This window comes from Lemur catta, chromosome 1 (genome assembly GCF_020740605.2).
Source record: "Lemur catta isolate mLemCat1 chromosome 1, mLemCat1.pri, whole genome shotgun sequence".
Lineage (NCBI taxonomy): Eukaryota > Metazoa > Chordata > Mammalia > Primates > Lemuridae > Lemur > Lemur catta.
In genome coordinates, this window is record NC_059128.1 from 76,822,048 (window position 1) to 76,848,007 (window position 25,960).

At 47.3% G+C, this 25,960-nt stretch overlaps 1 protein-coding gene across 7 annotated transcripts in view; it reads left to right on the plus strand.

Annotated features, from left to right (window-relative positions):
• Positions 1 to 25,960, plus strand: part of CAPN3 (calpain 3) — a 50,744-nt gene that overhangs the window by 21,592 nt on the left and 3,192 nt on the right. For 2 of the 7 annotated variants that reach the window (XM_045539494.1, XM_045539532.1), the window contains exons 2-16: positions 3,477 to 3,546; positions 5,413 to 5,531; positions 7,087 to 7,220; positions 7,942 to 8,110; positions 8,980 to 9,123; positions 10,939 to 11,022; positions 12,576 to 12,661; positions 14,731 to 14,808; positions 16,809 to 16,969; positions 18,627 to 18,796; positions 19,108 to 19,119; positions 19,773 to 19,981; positions 20,702 to 20,738; positions 23,117 to 23,134; positions 25,465 to 25,578. In XM_045539494.1, the coding sequence (XP_045395450.1) occupies positions 3,477 to 3,546; positions 5,413 to 5,531; positions 7,087 to 7,220; positions 7,942 to 8,110; positions 8,980 to 9,123; positions 10,939 to 11,022; positions 12,576 to 12,661; positions 14,731 to 14,808; positions 16,809 to 16,969; positions 18,627 to 18,796; positions 19,108 to 19,119; positions 19,773 to 19,981; positions 20,702 to 20,738; positions 23,117 to 23,134; positions 25,465 to 25,578 (1,605 nt within the window). Of the gene's footprint in view, positions 1 to 3,476; positions 3,547 to 5,412; positions 5,532 to 7,086; positions 7,221 to 7,941; positions 8,111 to 8,979; positions 9,124 to 10,938; positions 11,023 to 12,575; positions 12,662 to 14,730; positions 14,840 to 16,808; positions 16,970 to 18,626; positions 18,797 to 19,107; positions 19,120 to 19,772; positions 19,982 to 20,701; positions 20,739 to 23,116; positions 23,135 to 25,464; positions 25,579 to 25,960 lie in introns of those variants that run through there. The other 5 variants (XM_045539505.1, XM_045539516.1, XM_045539509.1 and 2 more) reach the window with 5 other exon arrangements.

Genomic DNA, 25,960 nt, shown 5'->3' on the forward strand with positions numbered 1-25,960 from the left:
TTATTCTCTAGTAGATTCCTTAGGAAGAATTCATGGGAACAATATTCCTTGAATTCTTACATAATGAAAACAGTTTGTCCACACCTTTTATAAGTGAAAGGAAGTTATGCTGTATATAAATCCTTGGTTCACATTTTCTTTCCTTGAGGATCTTAAATATATTGCTCCAATTTCCTCTTGCATAACTCATTGCTGCTGAAAAGTCTGGCAATAAGCTAATGTTTTCCGTTTATAAGACATTTGTTCTTTTTCCCTTAGATGCTGAAAGAATTTTTTTCTCTCTTTTAAGCCCAGTAATTTTCTAGAATATATCTTCATGTTGGTCATTCTGGATTGATATTCTCAGTATTTCATTTGCTCTTTCAATATGTGGTATCAAATATATTCTTTTATTTTGGGAAAGTTTTTTTAATTATAGTTTTCAATATTTGTTCTGTTCCTTTGCTTTCTTTCTTCGGAGAAACCCCCATTATCTGTATATCAAATCTGCTTTGCCTTATTTGTCATTTTCTCTTGAATCCTATTTATCTTTCTTTATTTCTTTTTATAATTTTCCTTCTTCATACCTTCTGCTTCTCTTCAGGTATTATTTATTGTGTTCATTTGCTCTTGTGTTCTTGTTTGCTCATGTGTTCCTTTGTGTTTAGTGTTCATTTCTAAGATGATTCTTTCTTTTATTTCTAAGACTTTCTTGAGTTTTGTCACTTTGTTTCCTAGTTTTTCAAATTCTTATTTATGTTATTTTTCATGACTTATACAAGTTTAAAATATTTTTAGCTTATTTTGAAATAACTGGCTACAGTTTTCATCTGCTTAGTGGGCGTATCTTAGTCAGGCTTTTACTGACTATAGAAATGTCATCTCCTTCTCATTCTCTCTAGTCTTTTTAACATTCTTTTTAATGCTCATATTGTACCATCCTTGACGAACCTCTTCAGATCGGTTTCTGTGTCCTTTTGACATAACCCAGAAGAATTTGATCATTTCCTTGCACTCTGAGAAAAGCTCCCTAGGCTCATCTTGTATATTTCTCGCTTCATATGTTGAACTGGCTATTTCCTCAATGTGCTCTGGTTTGTTTTAGTGAGAAATGGTGTTTAAAGACAATCTGGCCAGGCATGGTAGCTCAGGCCTATAATCCTAGCACTTTGGGAGGCCAAGGCAGGAGGATCACTTGAGGCCAGGAGTTCAAGACCAGCCTGGGCAGCATAGCAATACTTTGTCTCTACAAAAAAATTTAAAAAATTGGCTGGGCATGGTGGTGTGTGCCTCCTAGCTACTTGAGAGGCTGAGGTGGTAGGATCACTTGAGCCCAGGAATTCGAGGCTGCAATGAGGTATGATGGCACCACTGCACTGCAGCCTGGGCCACAAAACAAGACTCTGTCTTAAAAAATAAATAAACAAGCTGGGCGTGGTAGCTCATGCCTGTAATCCTAGCACTCTCGGAGGCTGAGGCAGGCGGATCGTTTGAGCTCAGGAGTTCGAGACCAGCCTTAGCAAGAGCGAGACCCCATCTCTACTTAAAAAAATACAAAGAAATAAGCTGGACAACTAAAAATATATAGAAAAGATTAGCTGGGCATGGTGGTGCATGTCTGTAGTTCCAACTACTTGGGAGGCTGAGGCAGGAGGATTGCTTGAGCCCAGGAGTTTGAGGTTGCTGTGAGCTAGGCTGACGCCACGGCACTCTAGCCCGGGCAACAGAGTGAGACCCTGTCTCTAAATAAATAAATAAACAAACAAACAAAGATGGCAATCTGGATTTTGGTGTCCTCTTTACTACTAGGTTGTTATTGCTTTTAGTTTTTTTAGTTCCTACAGGTAGGAAATTTTTTTTAGAGAGACAAAAATAAACCATGAGTTGTACTTATATATGCAATTCAACTTTAACGTTGCAGGGCTATTATTTTAGTTATTTGATTTTATAATTTTACATATTTTCTTTTACACTAAAAAAATCTTGGTTCTGGGGAATGGACACGCTTGAAGCTCTGACTCAGGGGGATGGGGGGACATGGGCAATATATATAACCTGAACTTTTGTACCTCCATAATAAGCTGAAATAAAAAAAAAGAAAGAAAAAAAATCTTGGTTCTTAACAACATTAACATAAGTTCTTATTTGCTACAGTATACATGTCAAAACTTTAAAATAATATTATTATTTCTTGCGGTTCATATTTCTGTATTATTTGTGGTTTGTCCTTAGGATATATCCCAAAAAGGATGAACAGCCAGAATGTTATATTTTAAGTCACTTGAAATAATTATTTTTCTGTGTGTCACCAACTTGATAGGCAGTTAGGTTCCTTTACTTCTGTTTGGTTTCAGATTTTACAGATTGCTTTTTAAAATTATTTTTTATTTAATTTTGGCTTTTAATTATGCAAAACTTTGCATGATTCCTAAGTCAGAACTATTTTTAAACAGTTATATTCCATCCCTATTTCCACCACCTTATTCCTTCCCTCCCCAAATAGATAACCTTTTAAAATTTTTTTGGTTTTGGTTTATCCTTCCACTGCATTCAGAGTTTCAGATGAGAAGTATACTATGGTGTGGTATAAGCAAGGTTCTCCATCTAGAAGGAAGGATAGATCCCTGAGTGCCAGAATTTCCTCTCCCTTGGGTACATTGGATTGTCGTGACTGAGAGGGGAAGAGGAAGAGAGAGAGAGAGAGAGAGAGAAGGCACACGCACTGTGTCGCAAGAATAGCAAGGCTTCTTGAAGCTGTGAAGAATGGTGTTAAAATCAAAACACTGAATCAATGATTATTTTAAATTTTAAAAAGTTTAAAAAAACAAAGCCTGAGACACATCCAAATAGAAACAAGAGCACCCTCTATTGGCCTCTGCTGGTCTGCACATCATCTGTCGTACCTGGACTTGAAAAGGCCAGCGCCAGGGGTGCTGCGCTGGGCAGGCGGCTGGAGGGGCGAGCACCCTCCAATAGACAGGGAGGCTGCGAAGCTCGCACCACATTTACTCTCTGCTTCCCGGCGCTCAAGTCCTGTGGACTCTGAGACATATACCGACTCTAAATATCTGTGTTGCCGTATCTGGGGGAGAAAGATCCTTATTTTCCTTCCAGCACCTTTTCTCCTGGCATGGAAAAAGCAAGAGCCATGCTTTCTGCCATCACTTTGCCAAAGCTGTGACAGGAATGATACTGTCCTAACTCCTAAGGAGTATCTTTACTCAGATAGTATGACCATGTGGGGAGCAATTTGGGACAGTGTGAAAAGGAAGCATGCTTCTGGCTTCTACCACTTACTAGCTGTGTGTCCTTGGACACATTTCTTAGCCTCTCTGAGCCTCACTTTTCTTATCTGAAAAATAGGAATGATAGCATCCAATGCACAGGGCTGTGTTGAGATGTATGTGTAAAGCTCCTGATACATGGTACCAATGGAACTCAGTAAATAATAACTATTATTATTATTATGACCTGGTCATTTCCTTTTTGTTTTGCAGGAAATTTGTGAGAATCCCCGATTTATCATTGGTGGAGCCAACAGAACTGACATCTGTCAAGGAGATCTAGGTAGGAAAATCCCTCAGGTCATATCCTGCCAGATGATTAGGAGGTGGTTAAAAGGTGTGAGCCCTTTCCAGGAGGTAAAGGGACAAAAATCTGTTCTGACTTTAATGAATTTTTGGAAGATTTTTATAACAGCTACTTTATGCTTGTTTGTCTATGTGCTGGTGATCCCTTTGCTTCCTCCCACAGTTCTCACTGGCACTTTGCCTGTGCCACCGGAGGTGCGCCGCATTCTGTAGCCTCCCTTCCAGAGTCTCAAGGACACTTACATACCCCACTCAGCACGACTAAAGCCCTGGTTTTAACTGTACCCATCTTTTTTAGAGGACAGCTCCCTGGCTGTGTATCAAGCATGCCCCTTGAGCATGCAGACTCTGTACGCACACACAGAATGAATGCATTGCCAAAAAGAGCACTCGTGACTTGAACTCTTGTTTAAATTGCCCCAGCACAGCTCCATATGAAAAGAGTCCTTCAGCAAAGATGGTAATTGCCAGGTGGATGAGCACCCAATTTTCTGTGTGGTTGGGTAGCTTGGCTGTTCCATCCAACCCTCCTCTCTCTTGGCCTCTTGCTCAGGAAGTGCCATCTTTAGTGTGGACTATGGGCAAGCTCCATGAAGTAAAATTGGAGAGAACACCAACAGACACTGTACAAAACTCAAGGAAAAAGGGCACTCAAGACCGGGGAGGCTAAGAGGAAATCAGTGTCCAGGGTGTGGTGGCTCATGCCTATAATCCTAGCACTCTGGGAGGCTGAGGCGGGAGGATTGCTTGAGGTCAGGGGTTGGAGACCAGCCTGAGCAAGAGCGAGACCCTTTCTCTACTAAAAATAGAAAAATTAGCCTGGTGGGGTGTACACCTGTAGTCCCAGCTACTCCGAAGGCTGAGGCAGGAGGATTGCTTGAGCCCTGGAGTTTGAGGTTGCTGTGAGCCAGGCTGACACCATAAGCACTTTAGCCTGGGCAACAGAGCAAGACTCTGTCTCAAAAAAAAAAAAAGAAAGAAAGAAAGAAGTCAGATATCTGGGTTCCTACACCTGAGGAAAAGCTGCCTGCAGAACCCTGAGCAAACTAATAATCTGGGGCCTTCAAACCAATACACTGTTTCCAAGGAGAGATTGGTGGTTTCTGAGGAAGGGAAGGGGAGGGTGGCTGCAGGCAGCTCTCAGCCTGCCCTCGACACTCTCAGTGTTACATTTAATTTGAGTTATCCTCCTAGAAGGCAGCTCTGTGACTGTCAGTGTTCCAGGTATGCCCCCTGGGCATTCATGCACACACGCACACGCACGCACACACACGCGCACGCGCACACACACAGCAAATTGTTACCTCCAAGTACCTACGGTACTCTGTCAGAAAGGAGGTCAGGAATAAGAAAATGTTCCCATCTCCATCCATTGCCAGCAATGTCTTAGTGTCTCCTATAGACTGGTTCCAGGGCAGCTGCCTAACTGGCCTTCCTTACAATACAAATCTGCTCTGTCAACAGTTCTCTAATGCTCAGCCTTCACTGAGGCCAGAAGGGGAAATGGAAATGGTCAGAAGGGGAAATTGCAAAGGTGTGAGGCAGGGCAGATTCCAAGTATGATCACCTACTGCTCTATCTCCACTGAGGTCCAAAAAGGAAGTGAGTTTACACTGCAGATGAGAGAATTGCCTACAGCCTTTAGGAAAATGTCCAGACACAAGGGAGTAAGTTACCTTGTTGATTAGATTGTCAAGGAATTCCTGTCACCGTCTTCTTCCCTGGGTTGACACCTCTGTAAGGTCAGGTCTGGAAGTAGGACAGTGAGCACTAAGTGAATCCCAGTTCTTTGGAAAAGTGGAGTGTGTGGCTGGGGATTGGGTCTTTTTCTGTTTGCTTGCAGGGGACTGCTGGTTTCTCGCAGCCATTGCCTGCCTGACCCTGAACAAGCGGCTCCTTTTCCGAGTCATACCCCACGATCAAAGTTTCGTCGAAAACTATGCAGGGATCTTCCACTTCCAGGTGAGGCAATGAGAGCATAGCGAAGAGGGCCAGCCTCGGTCCATCCACTGGTGATCTCCTGGCCTTGACTTCCCAGAGGCTCCAGGAAAGATTCCACCCATGCCCCCAGCAGAGCCCATGGGCAGGGACTACCTTAAGCCTTCAAGCCTGTGAGGAAGCAGCTGTTTATCTCTCTGCCTTCGTAGTCTTCCTCCCTCCTCCCCACTCCCCAGCCACCTTCTGCTATGTCCCAGAACGGCAGGAAGACATCCTGTGTGCTGGCCTGTGGGTCTATTTTTGCCTCTCCAGCTGTCTGGCTGTTGTGTCACTGCCTACTGCCCTTCTCAAGTAGGTCCCTAAGATATTGTCACTGGGACCCATGGGCCCCTCCAGGTTGTACACAACCCTTGGGCCACAAACTGCAGCCCCTGTCTACTTCTTTCTCTTTAAGGCGAGTCTATACCAAGTCTGGCACTCACCTCTTCTGGGCCCTGGAAGAAAATTCTGGTTAATCTGGGGATAAGGCTTCTGGTATGGCCCAGAACTGAGTTTCATGGTTCAAATCAATTCAGCCATTGGAAATTTTCTGGGTCCAAATCATCTTGGCATAGAGCTAAAACCTAGTGCTGGACCAGAGCCAAAGTGAATTCTACATGTGGGGATCTAGTAGGTTCTGAGATTCTGAGAACTCAGTCCAGAGAAGGCCTGAAGGCTCCCCTATGGCCCAGGATGGCCCAGATCATCAGTTGACTGCCTGCTGGTCTCGTACTTGAGCACTGGACCCCTCAGAAAAGGTCTTTCTTCAGCTCAAGTTCCGCATCCTGCGCCTTTGAAACGTGGGCAAGGCAGCCAGGCCCAGAAGTTTGTTCTTCCTTGTGCCAGCAAACCCCTAGTTTCCTTCTAATGTCTGAAGGGTCTTATATCTAAAAGACCATAAATTCGAAGACCAGATAGATTTCTTTCCTCTTTTCAATGAGGGAGAAAGTGCCATTGGAAAAGAGATTAAACTACATATGGCCTTCTTCAGTTCAAACTAATTTCTTCAAAAAAGAACAATACCCAGAATTGAAATAACTGGGCAATGTTCCTGCTATATCCAGAGTATATTCTGGATCACTTTCCTACATTTCAATCTTTGTTCACTTTGTCATCAGGAAACACATAAATCAATATGGCACGTTTGCTTAGACCAGTAGTTCTCAATCCTGGCTGTACATTGGAATAATCCAGAACACCTAGAAATACTGACACCCAGGCCCTGCCCAGACCTCCTGAGCAAGGGAATGAAAATCCCAAGTCCTGAGATATTCATGAAGCACCTACTGTACCCAGCAGGGGGGCGGACTCTGTGGAAGAGACAAAGTAGTATATAATTCACTTCCTGCCCTCAAAAACCTCCCAGTTAGAGACAGATTCACACACCCCAAGCCCAGAATAGGATGAATAAGCACCAAGACTCAGAGCCTAGGAAATTGTACTGCTTGGAGATCAGAGAAACCTGTGAGGAATGAGGGAGTAAGGACATGTTTCCTAACGGTAATCTGAGGATGTGACTCTGCTTGATGCTTCTGTGCAGTTCTGGCGCTATGGAGACTGGGTGGACGTGGTTATTGATGACTGTTTGCCAACGTACAACAATCAACTGGTTTTCACCAAATCCAACCATCGCAATGAGTTCTGGAGTGCTCTGCTGGAGAAGGCTTATGCTAAGTAAGGCAACACTTTAGAATGTGAGGCAGGACTAGAGGTAAGGAAGTGGGTTGCACAATCCAGCCAAGGTCTCCCTTACAGGAGGATGCATCCGTGTCTGTGTACGTGCGTATGTGTATGCATGGGTGTTCAACTGTGACCCAAAGTCAGATAAGATAAGTTCCAGGCAACAACAGCTCTAACTGAAAACACTAAGTTTAAGAGTAGAAGTGAATATTTGTGTAGGAAATCTTTAGTTTTAGCTTCCCATAGTGAGCTCTTTAATTCTGCCTTCATGGTGGCGTTGCAAATCTTGGATCAGAGCATTATACCTCTGGAGCTCAGACCCCAGGGACTTGCTTGGCTCTACCTCTTGAGCTTGTAGAATATCCATAAAGCCATGTTGTCTCTCAACTTGAAGCTTTACCCAGCTACTAATGACTTCAATGCAGCCCTACCTCAAGGCTCAGAACAGAGTGGAAAGAGAACTATGAGGAAGTGGGAATAGCTAGGTTTCAATCCCAGAGCTTCTGGCTCTCTGTGGCCTTGGGTTCCAGGGGGTGTCACTCAGCCTCTTGAGCTCAGTTTCTTCATTGTGAAGAAAGGGAATCATTCCACCCAGCCCATTAGCTAGCAGAGTTGCTGGGGAATTGATGAGAGAACATCACAGGACCCAGGAGTAAAGTTCTGGGCTATGTTTCCTGGAACTCAGTGACCCTAGATTGGTCATCCTCTCTCCAAGGCTCCATGGTTCCTATGAAGCTCTGAAAGGTGGGAACACCACAGAGGCCATGGAGGACTTCACAGGAGGGGTGACAGAGTTTTTTGAGATCAGAGATGCTCCCAGCGACATGTACAAGATCATGAAGAAAGCCATCGAGAGAGGCTCCCTCATGGGCTGCTCCATTGATGTAAGTCTGGGGTGTGGGGCACAGGGCAGGAAGCAGCCAAGGACCAGGGAGCCTTTTACCCAGTGAATGGCAGCAGCACTCTGTTCTGGAACAGAGTGAATGTTTCACTGTGGGAAGCAGGAACTGGCTCTGGCTTTTGAAGACTGGGAATTTCTCAAGGGAGAATAGTTCTTGGGGGTTTTCAATAAAGAAATCGGACAAGGACATTCCAAGCCCTGGAATCTAGGTGGAAATGGGTCCAGAGGCCTGTGTTACCGGAGGCCTCTCTTGTCGGTGCTCCTCAGTCCCAGCATGTCCCCATTATACCAGACACATGCTGGGCTGTGGACCTGAGCCCACCATTTCCCTAAGAAAGCCTTCCAGTCATTGGGCTTTGACCATGTATCCCCTGCTTGGGACATGGACTTTGTGTTGTTATCTGAGAGAAGTTCAGCCCACAGTCCCCTTCTCAGTACAACAAGGTGGTGTGAACCAAGACAGGAGCCAAAGCTAAGGAGATGGCCGAGGGTGGCCAGGCCTCCTGAGTTACAGGAGACATGCCTTCCCTGAGGTCTGCTCAGGGTATGAGAGTCTTGGCAATTTCCATGGCAGAGAAAGGGGCCTGAGCTGAATTCCAGCTCCTTCCTTTCCCAACACTCCCAGGGAATAGAAAAGCTTGGAAGATCAGTCAGCAAGCAACACCATGGATAAACTTTTTTTTTTTCCTGTATCATTTTTCTCCATCTTTTCTCCATTCATGCTCTATTGATCTCTCCTCTTTTCCTTTGTCTGTCCCCTCCCTTCTTTCTCTCTCCTTCCCTTTCTACTCTCCTTTGTTTGCTCTTTCTCCCTTTCCTGGGTTGTCCTCCGCCTTCCCTGTCGGGCCTCAGGATGGCACGAACATGACCTATGGAACCTCTCCTTCTGGTCTGAACATGGGGGAGTTGATTGAACGGATGGTGAGGAATATGGATAACTCGCTGCTCAGGGACTCAGACCTCGACCCCAGAGGCTCAGATGACAGACCGATCCGGGTGTGTACACTCCAGTTGTCAAGACTGACCATCCCTCCAACCTGCATGACCTGGCCTTGCTGCTGTCAGACTCCTCTCAGCAGCCAGTGCCTCCCCACAGACCCCACCTGGGGCCTTCCAAGGGTCTGGGAAGGAATCGCTTGCTTGTTCCAAGGCTCCTGAAGTAGGTGGAAGAGCCAGGATTTGGAGGGACTCTCAGTGGGAATTTCTTCGTATTTCATGGTCTAGGCAGTTTCTCTGATAACTAGTTAACAGGCAGAAATATAAGAGAGACTTAATTTATTTAAAAATATTTTTTGTCTTCTAATTTATTAATTTATTTATTCAACACTTAATTTTGAGCTCTTACTATGTACCAGGCACTCTTCTAACAAACAAAGCAAATTCTCTCTCCTTAGTGAAAAAAGCAAAATCTCTCCCCTCACAGAGCTTATATTTCTGTACATTCAGAAGTAAGCCGTGTTCACTGGAGAATACTGAGCCACAGAGAAAAACACAGGAAAATTTAACCTGCATTTTCCCCATATAAAGATAATCACTGCTAACATTTTGTATATACCCTTCCAGGATTTTTCTATGTACATACTTAATGTTTATTTTTATTTTTAAACTGTTGTCATACTGTATGTAACTGTTTGCTGCCTGCCTTTTTCAGTTAGTTTTATATTCTTAATGTGCCAAAAGTATTCTCCTATAACATTTTTTGGTGGCTGTACGATATTCAAACATGCAGATATGTTACAATTTACTTAATACCCTATTATTAGGAAGTTAGGTTGTTTTCTTTTTCTCTTTTGGCTATTATGCTAAAATGCTGTAATGAACATCCCAATAAATACATCTTTGTGTATGTACGTCCCTGGTGAGTTCCATAGGACAGATTCCCAGCAGTGGAACTGCTAGGTCAAATGACATGCTTACGTAATGCTAAAAGAGTCTAGGAGCTCCCCAGGTCTAGAACTGAGGATGGACGAATCTCTTGTCCCTTCCCTTTCTATTCAGGATAGTCTGGATCATGAGGACTGAGATCTGGGAGAGGCTGTGTGTCCTAAAGCCTGGCCCCACCCACATCCCTCACTCTGAAAAAGGATCCAGGAACTCCAGGAAGTTCCTCTTAAAGCTATTATGTTACTAGGCAAAGTGAAGCTACGTAGAACCTCTTTAGGGCTCACTGGACTTTGGTGATCCTACTACCGTTCTGCCAAGGATCCCCTAGGCTGCAACGTGGAAATGTCTGCAAATGGAAGACCTAGTCCTGCACCCACAGGCACAGCCAGGTCTGAGCAGGGATCTCCTTGGGCCTCCTCAGAATTCTCTTCCTGGGTGCTGTGATTCGTGATTTCTTGAATATTATGTTCTAGGTGGGTGTGGAGGAGGTGAGGGGATGTGAAGAAAAAAGGTTAGACTTGTATGTTTCATCTAATCCCTTCTCTCAACCCCTTTCTCTTCCAGGAATAGTCAACCCTGGATGGCCTCAGGGGCAGGGGGACCCCAACATCCAGGGCAGCCTCCAACTATCCCCTTTCCTCCTTTGAAGGACCCTATGGGGTCCAGAACGAAGGGGCAGGGGCGCTGTCACTCACCCCACATCCCAGCATCCACGTTGCTCTCTGATGGTCAGAACAGAGCCTTCTGGGGGTGACCAGCTTGCCTGGGGCCAGCGAAGGCCTGCTCTTGGCTGTGAGGCACACTTTCAGGGAGCAGAGCAGGTCTTGTCCTTGCAGAGCCCAGAAAATGAACCAGTATGAACTGTCTCCAAGCAGCAGAACTTCTGCTCCCCAACCCCTGACGGGCTGTCTGGTTATTGCTTTACAGACAATTGTTCCGGTTCAATATGAGACAAGAATGGCCTGTGGGCTGGTCAAAGGTCATGCCTACTCGGTCACTGGGCTGGAGGAGGTGAGCCTGGTGGGGCTTGGTGGGGCCTGGGGACCTACCTGGGTTAACCTCCTGAAGTCAGGGCTTAGCATTTTGGGCCCCTTTACCATCTGCACAGCTCGCTTCTAATCAGGGGATTCAGCTCAAGGTCCAAGCCAAGCGCCTGGGAGTCGGGGGCCTGTGGAAACTGGTAGAGGTGGATCTTGCCACAGCTGGTGCTCAGTTTATCTTTGCTTTTAGTGCTGAAGATAGCAATTTCCCCAGTGTTTCCAAGGAACAAGTAGAAATCTCACTTTGGTTTTACAAAGTTGGTCATGTGTTCTTGAGTTTCCTGTGTTCTCATGTTCAAATGGTTACAGTCGCCGGGCGCGGTGGCTCACGCCTGTAATCCTAGCTCTGGGAGGCCGAGGCGGGTGGATCGCTCGAGGTCAGGAGTTCGAGACCAGCCTGAGCAAGAGTGAGACCTCGTCTCTACTAAAAATAGAAAGAAATTATCTGGCCAACTAAAAATATATATATAAAAAAAAAATTAGCCGGGCATGGTGGCTCATGCCTGTAGTCCCAGCTACTCGGGAGGCTGAGGCAGTAGGATCGCTTAAGCCCAGGAGTCTGAGGTTGCTGTGAGCTAGGCTGATGCCACGGCACTCACTCTAGCCCGGGCAACAAAGTGACACTCTGTCTCAAAAAAAAAAAAAAAAAAAAAAAAACAAATGGTTACAGTCGTACCTCAGTATCCATGGGGGGTTGGTTCCAGGGCTCCTGCAGACACCAAAATCTGTAGATGCTCAAGTCCTTCTATAAAATGACCCAGTTTATTTGCATATAACCTACGCACATACTCCCACATACTTTAAATCATCTCTGTATTACCTGTAATACCCAATGCAATGTAAATGCTATGTAAATAGTTGTTATACTGTATTGGGGAGTGAATTTTTTATTTTTTTGAATGTTTTTGTTCTGCCGTTGGTTGAATCTGTGCTCATGGATACCGAAGGGCCAACTGTATAATGTTTGGCTCCTTCTGGGACTTTTGGGCTTTCCCGCTTCCCGTCAGAAACAGGAAACTTATTGGGGCTGTTGCACGCAGTTGGGCAGGTTGTGCCCTGCACAAAGAGATGGGCAGAGAGAGGCAGGTGTCTGCATTAGCCCACTGCAGCAGACTGGAGGAAGGGGCACCTTTTTCTACTTGGTCCATCTAGAGAGGGCATTTGTCTGTAGTTCCTCAGGCAGCAGGGGCCTTTTTCCTAATTCACACAAAGACCCCTAATGTGCTAGCAGAGCCCTCCCGTATATGCCCTGTCTCCTCCCCCAAAGCTCATAATGGCCAGGATGTTCTCTGGGAAAATCACTTCTTCGAAGATAGCAAGGGGATGGCTAAGCTCTAACTCCTGTGGACTCAGTTCTGACCCCTCCCCCTGCCGATCCACAGCACGTTTCTGATTAGTCCTCTTGGCAGAACAGCCCTCCATAAGGGACTCTCTCCCCACCCCCTTCCCAGCCCTCAGGGCAAGACAGAAGATTCCCTTTCCAGACAGGCTCCAGAGCATGAGAGCTTTTTCTCTTTGCCCAAGACCCTGTTCAAAGGTGAGAAAGTGAAGCTGGTGCGGCTGCGGAACCCCTGGGGCCAGGTGGAGTGGAATGGCTCTTGGAGTGACAGGTAGGTGAGGAGGCCCCACGGGACAACAGGGCCTGGGCAAGGCTGGTTTGGGTACTGAGTCATGAGAGTATGACAAATGCTTGGTGTAAAATCATCCTCAAAACCAATGATCTGCAGAGAAGAGGGGCACAGGTGCAGGCTCCAGGGAAGGGCCGGGCGAGGAGCTGAGGAGCTGGGGACCCAGAGAGGTTGCTGACGTCCTTTGGCTGGAAAGGAAAGATCTAGAAAGCATGGGGTAGGCCCAGGCAGGAGCAGAGTCTTAATGCAGGGGTCTGGGCTAGACAAGCGACTTACCTTCTTGGAGTCTCTGCTGCCTTATCTGTAAAATGGGAAGAATATTACCACTCACCTCCTGGGCTGTTATGAGGAGTAAATGTGACCGTTGTTGGAAAGTGCTTAGCCGTTGCTAAGATTGCCTCTCCCTTGCTGTCCCATACAAAGGCACACAAGCCCTTTGAAAGAATTTTGCTGCTTAGTACTGAAAGGAATAGACTGGGGACAACCAAGATAAACACGCAGAAGTTATCATGAAGGCTCAGAACATTTACAAAGCCTCTGTAGTCCCAGCACATCACCGGTTCCTGATCAGTCCAGTGAATGGCGGGCAGCCCCTTGAGTGCCAGGAGGGGGCTGGCAGGGCTCAGTGGCCGAGGAGGACCACACCCAGGCTGTGTGGGCCCCGCAGCTCCTGTGCTCACGTACCTACCTCTTTCCCATGGCACTGTGAGTTCTGGCTCATTCTGTCGTTCATTCATTTGGCAAGTGTTTGTTGAGCACCTTCTAAATAGGAGGCCCAGGTCTAGGCACTGGGGATGTTCTGTGAACAAGCAGCCCCCCTGGGTAGACAGTGATAAGGTGCTGACCCTGTGTCCTCACTGCTCCTGCGGACACTCACGTGGGCACATCCTCCCCCAGTGCTGACTGCGTGCCCGGCCCCAGGCTACTGTCTGGGATGCAGAAAGAACGCTGACACACAGGCCCTGCCCCTGTGGAGTTAAGGTCCCGTGGGAAGACAGACAAACACACACTAATAACTGAGATAAACACCGTGGTAAGGATCACAAAGAGGGAGTCCTTCACCTAGTTTGGGTGGGGTAAGAAGAGTAGAAAAGGCTTACCTGAGTGGAGTAACATTGGAACTGCACTCTCTGCCTTGGGACGGCCCTCAGTGCCCCGTCTGTTGTCCGCTGTGCTGGTTCCAGTCGCCAGCAGGGACGCTTGCTGTGTTCTCCAGCCTCAGAGCTTAGTGCCCAGGCTTGGCCACTTCCTGCTGTTGCCTCCATTGCAGGGGCTGCTGACAAGCGGGGCCCAACCCTTGGTCACTCAAGGAGATGCCCCAGCTGTGTCTCTCCTTCTGGTCTCCGGAATGCCCATTCCCCCCGCCCCCAGTGTCCACTGGCTCTAAGCACATCCTCAACGCCTTACCTTCCCCGGGACAACCCACCTTAGTATGCTTCTCCTCAGTGAGCATGAAGCACACATGTGCTTCATTTTCTCCCTCCTGAGGACAGCAAGTGTGTAAAACTGCTCAGCCTTTAGAACCACAATGCCAGGCTCTTTCCTGGCAGGAAAAAAAGAGATGTTTACATGGTTGGTCTTTTTCTTGGTAACTTGGACAATTTCTTACTATATGACAGGCACCACACTGACAGCTTTGCAGGCCCCATTTCATCTACTTGTCACAGCCCTGTAAGTGATAGGATCATCCCTCTTTTGCAGTTGAGGAAACAGAATGTGACAGAGGTTAAGTGACTTGCCCATGGTTACATTGCTAGTACTATTATCAAATGGGGATCCTAGTTGCCTATTTCCAGAGCCCAACTCTTGATCTTTAAAGTGTGAGGAGACAGGTCAAGCCCTGATAAGCCCATTTAAGGGGTTTGGTCTTAATCCTGAGGATGGTGGGAAGTGATTACTATTGAGTTTTACACTGAGGGTAACAGATTGGATCCGCATTTTGATGGTTTGTGCTGGCTGCAGTTCTTCGTATTTCTCTGATATCTCCTGTCCCAACTTACCTCAGGCCTTCCCTTCTTCCTCCTTCCTTAATTCCTCCATTTTCCCACCAGTTGGAAGGACTGGAGCTTTGTGGACAGAGATGAGAAGGCCCGTCTACAGCACCAGGTCACTGAGGACGGAGAGTTCTGGTGAGTCCAGAACCCAGGAGGACCCAGAAGGGTAAGGGACGGGGCACAGAGGTGAAATCCCAGGCCTCAATCCCCAGAAAGGCCTATCGGATTCCAGCCCTTGGGAGATCTGGGCCCTGTTCCCCTCCAGACCAAGGCCCGGCAACGATGGGGCTCTGAGAGGAGCCCTCCCTGGTCGCAGTGATGACTGAGCCAGGACCAGGCCAGCAGAATGTGGCTCTTGGCTCCCCTGTGCCCCTCCACCACACACTCTGTTCCAGCCACACTTGCTCCCTGGCCCAACACCACTCTTTTCTGAGCCTAGGAAGCTCCACTCCTCCCGATCTCCCAATGCCAACCTCACCCTCACACAGATCATTTCTTCTCAGCCTTCAAGTCTCAGCTGAAAGGGAGCTTTCTTCAGGACCTCCTAAGTTCCCCCAGGACTGATATCAGTTTATTTATAATGTCCATCACCCTTAAAATGGCTTGACTAATTTTCTGTCCTTTCTCCAACTAGCTCTCTTTTCCCTAGCATTGTGCCTGGTGCACAGTGTGGGACATGCCATAACTTTTTGGAGAACTGAATTTCTGTTGAGCTTTCCCATCAAGGACACATGCATTTGAGATTTTTTTTAAAGATTTGTGTACTTTATTATACATAAGTTGTACTTCAATATTTTTAAAAGGAAAAATATGTAAATAATAAATGGATAGGAACAGAAAATGAAAATGGGTTTCTAGTTTTTTGTAACCATGTTATTTGTATTCCAATTATAATACATAAGAATCCTAGGAAGCTTTTAAATATGTTAGTTAATAAAGTTATACTAGATTTGTAAATCAAATTTCACATACAACATGGAATCAAAACCTCAGGACAATTTCTGAGTCTTTAGTTGTCCTCCTCTTCATATTCCTTCATCTTCTGCAGCATGACACATATTGTATATTTAGAGCTTGGGAATAAACTAACAGGTAAATGTGTAACAGAGGTTTCCTCATTATAAGCAAATTTGAGTTTTCTGAAATCAATGATGATAATAAAGCTTAAGCAGTAGAATTTTTGAGAACAGTCACTTAGAAAACAAGATTCATAGATAGGCGTGGTGGCACCTATAGTCCCAGCTACTGAGGAGGCTGAGGCCGGAGGATCACTGGAGCCCAGGAGTTTGAGTCTAGCCTGGGCAACATAGCAAGATCTCTATCTCTAAAAAAAAGAAAAAGAAGAAAGAAAAAAAATGAGATACATGCCATGTGGCTCATATGTTAAAAAAGGTTTTCCCTTTTTCTTAGCTTCTTTTGGGAAAATAAGGGTTTTTCTATATTTGTTTGACACCGTGGCAGATAGTAAATATATTGTCTTAATGTAATACTGAGGGAAGGGTTTTTTTGTACTTTTTATTGATATTATCATAGTTGTACCTATCATGGGGTACATGTGCTATTTTGATACATGTGTACAATGTGTAATGATCAAATCAGGGTACTTGGGATATCTATCACCTCAAACATTTACCTTTCCTTTGTATTGGGAATGTTACAATTCTTGCTTTCTAGCCATTTGAAATATACAATAGATTAATGTTAATTATAATTTCCCTACTGTACTATGGGATACTAGAACTCATTTCTTCTATCTAACTGTAGTTCTGTACCCATTAACCAACGTTTCTTCATCCTGCCCCCTCCCTCGTCCCTCCCCAGCCTCTGGTAACCACCATTCTACTCTCTATCTCCATGAGATCCATTTAGCTCCGACGTAAGCGTGAGAACATGCAATATTTGTCTTTCTGTGCCTGGTTTATTTTTGAGTCATTATTGAAGAGATGATAGTTTGGTATAGACACATCAGAAGTGACAGTATTTACCCTAAAAAGGAAGGACAGGATCCACTCTCTGGGGCCTTGACCAAGTTCCTTTGAACTATGTTATTGTGCTGTGTCAGCCCTGCAGTCTTCCTTTCCCACCCTCTCCCCACCTGCTACCACGTGGGTCTCTTTCTTCTTCCAACCTCTCAGGATGTCATATGATGATTTCATCTACCATTTTACAAAGCTGGAGATCTGCAACCTCACAGCCGATGCTCTGGAGTCTGACAAGCTTCAGACCTGGACAGTGTCTGTGAACGAGGGCCGCTGGGTGAGGGGCTGCTCCGCCGGAGGCTGCCGCAACTTCCCAGGTGGGAGACACTCTTGATGGGGGAAGGGTCCAAGCGGAACAGGTTCCAGATAGAATATTAACTATCACTTATTGAGTCTCTACTGTGTTCCAGAAATCCATTCATTAAACCCTCCACATTTTACCTAGAAGGAAACCACCAAGCCGAGGAGTTTGCAATAGGGAGCTGTCTAAAAGTTTGCAACATTTAAACGAGAAACTGTCAGAGCAATGCAGATGCTCCTCGACTTATGATGGGGTTATGTCCTGATGGACTCATCATAAGTTGAAAATATCATAAGTAAAAAATGCATTTAGGGGGTGAGGGATCAAAAATTACCTATAGGGTATCCTGCATACTATTCAGGTGATGGGTACAGTAAAAGCCCTGACCTCACCACTATTCAGTTCATCCATGTAACAACAAACCACTTGAGCCCCTTAAATCTATTGAAATTTAAAAAAAAGAAAATGTATTTAATACACCTAACCTACAGAACATCATAGCTTAGCCTAGCCTACCTTAAATATGCTCAGAACACTTACATTAGCCTACAGTTGGGCAAGATCATCTAACACAAAGCCATTTTATAAAAAGTATTGAGTATCTCATGTAATTTATTGAATACTGCACTGAAAGTGAAAAGCAGAATGGCTGTATTGGCATTTGAAGTGAGGTTTCTACTGAATGCATATCACTGTTGCATCATTGTGAAGTTGAAAAATCACAGTTGAGCCATCGTAAATTGGGGACTGTCTGTACTATGTTGTAATGTTGAGGACGCTACTGAGAACTGAGTTAGTAGCTACTGAAGTAGTTTAAGTCAGAGATCACGGAAGCCTAGACCAAGCAGTAGCAGCAGAGATGGAGGGGGTGAAGGAGGATTTAGGGGAGAGCATACTGAATGATGTGGGGAAGGAAGAATGAAGAATGACATCAAGAATCCCAGTTTGGGGGCCTGAGTGGATGGTGTCAACACTGCAGTATAAGACACACAAGAGAAAAATAATCAGTATATTGTTTGTTGTTTTTGGTTGGGTTGGTTGTGGAGTGATAGGGAAAGGAGTTTAGCTTGGGGCATGGAAAGTTTGATGTACCTGTAGAATACCCAGGGGAAGATCTGTAATGGAGAATTGGATGCACATGGGAGACGGTACTTGATTATATGCTAAGAACACAAAAAGTATTTGAGGAATAAAGGAAGGAAGGAATAAAGAAAGGAAAGAAAGGAGGGAGTCAGAAGAGAGGCTAAAGCTGGAATATATAGCTCAGGTGTCATTAGCATATAGGGGCAGTTAAAATGTGGAAGCAAGATTGCCCAGGGAGGCAGGATAGCTGGGGTGAGAGGAGAAGAGGCCCAGGACCAGATCCCGGGGACCAAAAATGTGTACGGGGCTAGTAAGGCAAGTGAAACCATCAGCAAAGACTGAGAATGAAAGTTTGGAGAGGAAAGAGGAACCACACATCCAGTCAGTGCAGCTCCATCTGTATAAAGGTAGAGGCTCCTCCCCCAAATATTAATAATTAGACTAATTAGACAAATTGTGTTTCCCATTAATATTTATTGAACACCTAGATGCGGGGATAGAGATAAATAGGTTCCCTCTGTCCCATTTCCCTTCCTGCCCTTTCTCCGGGAGGAAGACCTGAAAGTACGTTTCCTTTCTTGGGGGTGCAGACACTTTCTGGACCAACCCGCAGTACCGTCTGAAGCTCCTGGAGGAGGACGACGACCCGGATGACTCTGAGGTGATCTGCAGTTTTCTGGTGGCCCTGATGCAGAAGAACCGGCGGAAAGACCGGAAGCTGGGGGCCAACCTCTTCACCATTGGCTTCGCCATCTATGAGGTGCCCGTCCCCGACAAGCTCCAGCCCAGGAAACGCACGCCTTCCCAGCCAGAGACTTTTGGGGGCTTCCAGAGGGGTCCTCTGGCTTTTCCGATACTCAGTGACCCGCAGATCCCCTAGGATCAGGCCCATTTGTGTTTGTAACAAGCAAAAAATACCAGGGTGGGTGGTGAAGTGGAGCCAGGACTGGCAGGGTGGGTACGTGGGGAGTCAGGCTTTTGCATTCACTGTGCAATCACCAGCATTCCTTTCTGCAGGCTTTTCATCCTCATTCAGATCTGAAGCATCTTCTTTTTCTGTTTCTCCTCAAGGTTCCCAAAGAGGTATAGCAGTGGCAGTGGCCAGCAGTTGTGTACAGCGTTTCCGGTGCTGAGTCTGTGGCTCATCGAGAAGCTTCCTGGTGGGGTTTGTGGGGAGGGCTATGACAGGAGAGGGCCTTGCCCACGTTATTCTACTGCAGAGCAGATGCCCAGGGTATCGCATGACCCGTGACGGCCATCCCATGATGTGTATTTTCCCCTTGCACCAGACACTGCCTGTCACACGCTTTCACACACTCATACTCCTCACACTCACAGTTACACACTCACACACAGTCACACACACACATTCTGAGGGTGGCTGCCCTCCTTGGGATGGAGGAATCACTTCCTTCAGAACCCAGCTAAAGCCCCCTGACCTTTTGGGGGTTGTTCCGGCCTGAGGGGATTCAGAGCTGAGGAGCAGCAGTTCTCGTAAGTGGCCCTGAGTGTGGGGACGATAGACTTGCCCTTCACTCCTGAGTCACAGCAGAAAAGGAAGAGGAAGCGAGGTAGGAATGTTGAGCCATTTGAGGCCTTGGGAATTGGAGGGAGGTAGGTTGAGACTGTGAAATGGGTGACCAGGAAGTTGGGAAGGGACTCCTGGAGGGGACTGTAAGCAGGACAGGGCTTGCCTCCCCAGGGGCTCAGGTCGCATGGGCTCTCCTGCTCTCCAGATGCACGGGAACAAGCAGCACCTGCAGAAGGACTTCTTCCTGTACAACGCCTCCAAGGCCAGGAGCAAAACCTACATCAACATGCGGGAGGTGTCCCAGCGCTTCCGCCTGCCTCCCAGCGAGTATGTCATCGTGCCCTCCACCTACGAGCCCCACCAGGAGGGGGAATTCATCCTCCGGGTCTTCTCTGAAAAGAGGAACCTCTCTGAGTGAGTACTAGTCAGTCCCTAGAAGCTCACGTGGCCATTCCAGAGACCAAAGGTGTGAGACTGCTGGACCTTCAGGGGTCCCGGGATATGCTGACCTGCTGCACCTCTTCCCCAGCTCCTGAGCCATTGGCCACATCACCCCCATTCATTCATGTATTTGTTAATCCTGCAGATATTTATTGAGCACCTATTTATTCCAGGCACTCTTCTAGGGGCTGGAGGCAGAGCCGTAAATTAAACAGAAAGAAATCCCTGCCCTCGTGGAACTTAACATAATAGCATAAGACAACAATGGATAGGAAAAAGTATATATAGTATGTTAGATTTGGAGAAGTGCTTAGGAGCAAAAATAAAGTAAGCAAGAAGGATCAGAGGTGTTGGGGTGATTGAGATTAGGTTAGCATGGCTAGACAAGCCAGCAAAGCCACCACAGATGGGTACATAGCCCCTGCCACTCTGATCTCTGTCCTCGGAGGAAGCACAAGGCCATGGGTAGGGGGCTGGGTCATGCCTTTGGGGAGCTCTGGGCAATGCCCACAAGAACCCGTGTGCCAGGGCTTGGCTAATGGGGATCGTGCCTACAGGGGGCTGCTTTCTGGGAGGCTCTTGAGGCTAGTCCTGATGTGGCTGCCAAGACGCCACGTAACCTGAGCAAATCCTCCATGTGTTTCCTACTTGCTCCTGGTGACAGAGACCCCTGCATGTTTGTGTTCTTCACAGGGAAGCTGAAAACACAATCTCCGTGGATCGGCCAGTGGTGAGTGATTTTAGCTCTCGTGTGTGAAAAGGCCCTCACACTCCCTGATCCACGCAGAGGGCAGGCGGTGGTGTGGGGGAGAGTGGGAGTCTGGGCGTTCAGAGCAACTGCTCCATTTACTGCAACTTCTGCTCGGTGTGGCCAGAAGTGAGGGGCCTTACGGTCCTGGGGCCATTTAGTCAGTTGAGGGGCTGAGAAGCACAGAAGAAGGTTCTAGAATGGAGAAGCAGTTCCAATAATTAGAGGGAGAGAACAAGACTACTGGAAGGGAAAGAGGGAGAGAACAAGACTACTGGAAGGGATGACAAGAATGGCAGCTAACGTGGGATTATGAGGTTGGACGGTGTTGGATCTCACACAGAGAAGAGAAAGTATACCAGTCTGCACTCAGTGTCAAGACCTGGATCCTCCTCCTAACTTCTGGGTGACCTGGACAATTTATATGATCCCTCTGACTCACTTCCCTACTCTGTAAAATGAGGATAATAACAATATGCCCTGCAAGGGTTTGATGAGGTTTAAATCCATGAGATCATGTATGGGAAGTGTCTGGCACAGCATGAGCGCACACATGGAGGTTACTTTTCACACGCTTTACATACTTTTCATATGTATCATCTCACTTGATCCTTGCAAGGTTTCTGAGAAGTAGATGAGGTTATAATCCCTGGTTTTCAAGCAAGGGAGCAGAGGCTCAGTGGGGTTAAATGACTTCCCTGAGTTCACAGAGCTAGTAAGTGGCAGGGCTGGAAGTCACATCCAGACCCTCTGACTCCAGACTGAGGTTCCCCCACCTCCACACTGAGGCCATCGGCCTCCAAAGTGAAGCCCAAAGTCAGAAGCACGGAGTTGGTGTGTGCTGGCATCTCTCTATCGAGGAGTCTTGTGACTGCCTTGGGGCTTTGGGCTCTGGTTAATAAACAGTCCCTTGTGCTCTGTGGGTGAGACCTGGGCCAGTGGGAAGACAAATGTCCCATTGAACTATCGTCCAAGTAGTGACAGTCATGATCATAATCCTGACCCTGTGCCAGTGCCAGATTTCCAAGTGCCTCCTGAATCATCATAAACGTTTGGTTTTAGCATTACATGCGTTTTGGTCTTTGTTTTTTTTTTTTTTGAGACAAGAGTCTCGCTCTGTTGCCCGAGCTAGAGTGAGTGCCGTGGCATCAGCCTAGCTCACAGCAACCTCAAACTCCTGGGCTCAAGCAATTCTCCTGCCTCAGCCTCCCGAGTAGCTGGGACTACAGGCATGCGCCACCATGCCCAGCTAATTTTTTCTGTATATTTTTAGTTGTCCAGCTAATTTCTTTCTATTTTTAGTAGAGACAGGGTCTCACTCTTGCTCAGGCTGGTCTCGAACTCCTGAACTCAAACGATCTGCCCGCCTCGGCCTCCCAGAGTGCTGGGATTACAGGCGTGAGCCACCATGCCCGGCTAATTTTTTCTGTATATTTTTAGTTGTCCAGCTAATTTCTTTCTATTTTTAGTAGAGACGGGGTCTCGCTCTTGCTCAGGCTGGTCTCGAACTCCTGACCTCGAGCGATCCTCCCGCCTCGGCCTCCCAGAGTGCTGGGATTACAGGCGTGAGCCACCCCGCCCGGCCGCATTTTGGTCTATTCTTATCTTTTGAACACTGGTAACCAATGTACAGTATTTACCAGGAACTGCAAATTCGAAAGCCTGTGGGAGCTTGCATCTCAGCTCACTGAGCAGAGCGGGCAGGTGTAGGGGTTTTGGTGTCCCTGCACTGGCATATGTGTCTGCACTTCTCAACTGACACTTGGCTCTGGTGTTGGAGAGACACCTGGAATGGAGGTGACTGCGGCAGCCTGGAAGGCGCAGACAGCAGGCTGCTCTCAGCTCAGCTGGTGTTGCCGCACGGGGTTCAGGCCCAGTGTAGCCTGCTAGACTTTCTCACTTTACAAAAGAAGCCTGAAACCCAGATTTGCATATTAGATCTCCCTATGTTGAATGTTTATCCCCCCAATTTAAAATTTGTATAAATCAAAATTCATTTGCAGGCCAGTTTCAATGAGCCACACTTTTTGGTGTTTTAGTAACTAATCTCACAAAAAAAACAAACTCAAACAAAAACATTAGCCAGAAGATCATCTTCCTTGACTATGTCCAATAACAGTAGATTATAAAAACGAAGCCATAGCAGTTGCCAGTCTCTGGGTGTGGAGGTGGAAGAAGGAAGAATTCTCCCCTCCTTTCACCCTCCATGCTCCTTTTTGGCTCCATGTGATTCAGATTTCTGGACCCCGGAACCTCACCCCAAGCTAAGGACCAGGACACAGGGAAGCCAAAAGCCACTGGCTGTTCTGGGAACTTGCTTTTTACTTATTCTGCATTTACTGTTTCCTTTCTTTGTGCAGAAAAAGAAAAAACCCAAGGTGGGTGTAACAGAATGAGAAGGTAGAGAGCATAATGTGTTTGTGCGCATGCACGTGTGTGCGTGTGTGCACGTGTCCACATGTATGTGTGAGCTCACGTGCGTGCATGCACCAGACCTGCCTCTTCCTCCCCGTCCTCCGCTGAGCTCCTGCTGGGGCTGTGAGTGTGCGACAATGACAGCCGACACTTGCTGGGGAAGCCTGTGTGCTGGGCACTCTTCTGGGTGCTTTCCAGGGATTAATAACTCAATCCTCGCAACAACCCTATGAGGCTGATACTATAATCATCCCCATTTCCAAAGGGAGAGCACAGATACATCGACTAACAGGCCCAAGGCCACACAGCCAGGAAGTGGCAGAGCCAGCACGTGGAGCCAGGCAGTCTGGCTCCCGAGTGTGTGCTCTGACCCATGACAGGCCGTCAGACAAGGATCGTTGCTAGTGTTTGTGGTGGTGCCTGGGGGACCCGTCACAGGGGTCCTCCAAGTGTTGGTGCTGGCCCAAACCGGAGCTGACACTCACCAAGCACCTACCACATATCATGCACTGTGTTAGGGGTAAAACTTTTTTTTTTTTCCAGTTATAACAGTGTCTACAAGGTAGGTGCTATTATTTTCCCCTTTTACAGGTGAGGGTACAGACTCAGAGAAGTGAAGGGACTTGCCCAAGGACACACAACTAATGAGTAGGAAAAATGCAACTGGAAACCCTATCTGTCTACTCCAAAACCTGTGTTGCTTGCCCTCCCCTCTCTGGTGCCGCCCCTACACTCCAAGGCTGGTGTTGTCCAGACCTGCACTTGGGCCTGGAAATGTGTACCTGGCAGGGCGCTCCATGGCCACACCATGCCCACTGGCACACATCCCCCTCAGACTGCGACCTCCACTTGCTCTGGGACCCCCACAAGCTTCAGCTGCTTAAACAAGACCCTTTGCTTAGAAGGCAGAGCAAGCCAGGGCCCCTGCAGCCTGCTGGGAGCCAAAGCTGCAGGAGCTGTTCTCACAGGTCTGTCGCCGGAGCTGTCCTAGACAAACAGCACGGAAAGGCAGATGCAGACTGAGGCCAGCCAGGCTGCTTTTCTGCTCTGAGGCTCTGCCCGCCCCACTGCTGCACCGCTGCCCCTACCCCCTCGGCCTGGTCTTCCTCTGACTTTCCCTGCAGCTGCACAGCCCCCACCAGCGTTGGCATCACATGGCAGCCACTCCCCGTCCTTTTTATATCCTCTTCACTTGCATGAGCTTGTCTTGAGAATATCTCTCATGTTTGTGTAACATTTAAATGTTTTTGCAGTACAATTTTACATTATCTCTTTTGATCCCCACAAGAGCCCCATGAGAAAGGAAAAGCAAGTTTTACCACCCCCATTAAAGGATGAATAAACTGAGGCCAGAGAAGCTATTTCTAACATGAGGGGCAGGGCTGGGATTCCAGCCCAGTGTTCTGACCTCTCACCCATTGACTGCTGATCAGCGTCTTCTATCCATCTGTACTTTGCATTCTCCTAGAGGTTCCTGGGAGGTGCTCAGTAGCTGCCCTGGTAATGTGGGTGCTGAGGGGAAAGAGCTCTGCCCTCATTAATCAGAGAAGCTGTTTTGGGTTTTTTTGTTGTTGTTGTTATTTTTGAGACAGCGTCTCACTCTGTTGCCCAGGCTGGAGTGCTGTGGCGTCATCATAACTCACAGCAACCTCAAACTCCTGGGTTCAAGCAATCCTTCTGCCTCAGCCTCACAAGTAACTGGGACTACAGGCATGCGCCACCATGCCTGGCTAATTTTTCTATTTTTAGTAGAGGCAGGGTCTCACTCTTGCTCAGGCTGGTCTTGAACTCCTGAGCTCAAGCGATCCTCCTGCCTCTGCCTCCCAGAGTGCTGGGATTACAGGTGTGAGCTACCACGCTCGGCCTAGAGAAGCTTTGTTTTCAGTGGTTTTATATACATGAGGTTTCTGGGGAAATTTAATTTACAGTCTATGGGAAAAAAGTCTATGAAATACTTGAAAATCACCGTACTAGGTCAGGCTGCTTTTAGCATTCTTGGCATTTCCACATGTACTACTTTGTTGAAGCCTCCTAAGTCTACCATGAGGAGAGATGGAGTGGGTATTAAAAGAAAGAGCTGAGGTCCAGAGAGGCTTAGCATCTTTCCCCAAGTCACACAGCTTGTTAGTGGCAGAGATGCAGCTTGAGCTGAAGTTCAAGAGCTCTTGACTCTAATCTTTTCCTCTTCTCACTGAAGAAGGCTGCTCCAGGGGAGAGGTTGCCTCACTGGGCCTGGCTCAGTCTGTAACCCTCGCTTCCTTCCTGCCCCCTCCCACCTTCCTCCTCTCCCCAGCCCATCATCTTCGTTTCGGACAGAGCAAACAGCAACAAGGAGCTGGGTGTGGACCAGGAGTCAGAGGAGGGCAAAGACAAAACAAGCCCTGATAAGCAAGAGAAATCCCCACAGGTGTCTGAGCTCGTGGCGTGACTGGTGTGGCCAGCGCACAACACGGGTCCTCCTATGCACTTGGGTGCCTGGGGTGAAGGGTTTCCTGGGGCTGTTTCTAACACCTAGAGGTTTGGATTTGTATCACAGACCTTTGTTCTCTGCAAGTTCCCCTAAAATTTGGGATGCTGCTTGGGTGAATGTCTTGGGGTTGGCTGCCACACCTCTGGGGCACCTCTGGTTGCAATGATGAGGCTCAAAATAATGGAGAGGGCTCTAGCTGGTGGGGATTGGGGCGAGGGGACCAAGAAGGCTGTCTGCATGTCTCCTTTGGCTTGGGGTGTCAGGGCTGGAGGGGTGTGGAGACTCACCAAGGCCCAGGTGCTCCTCACTCCAGCTCAGC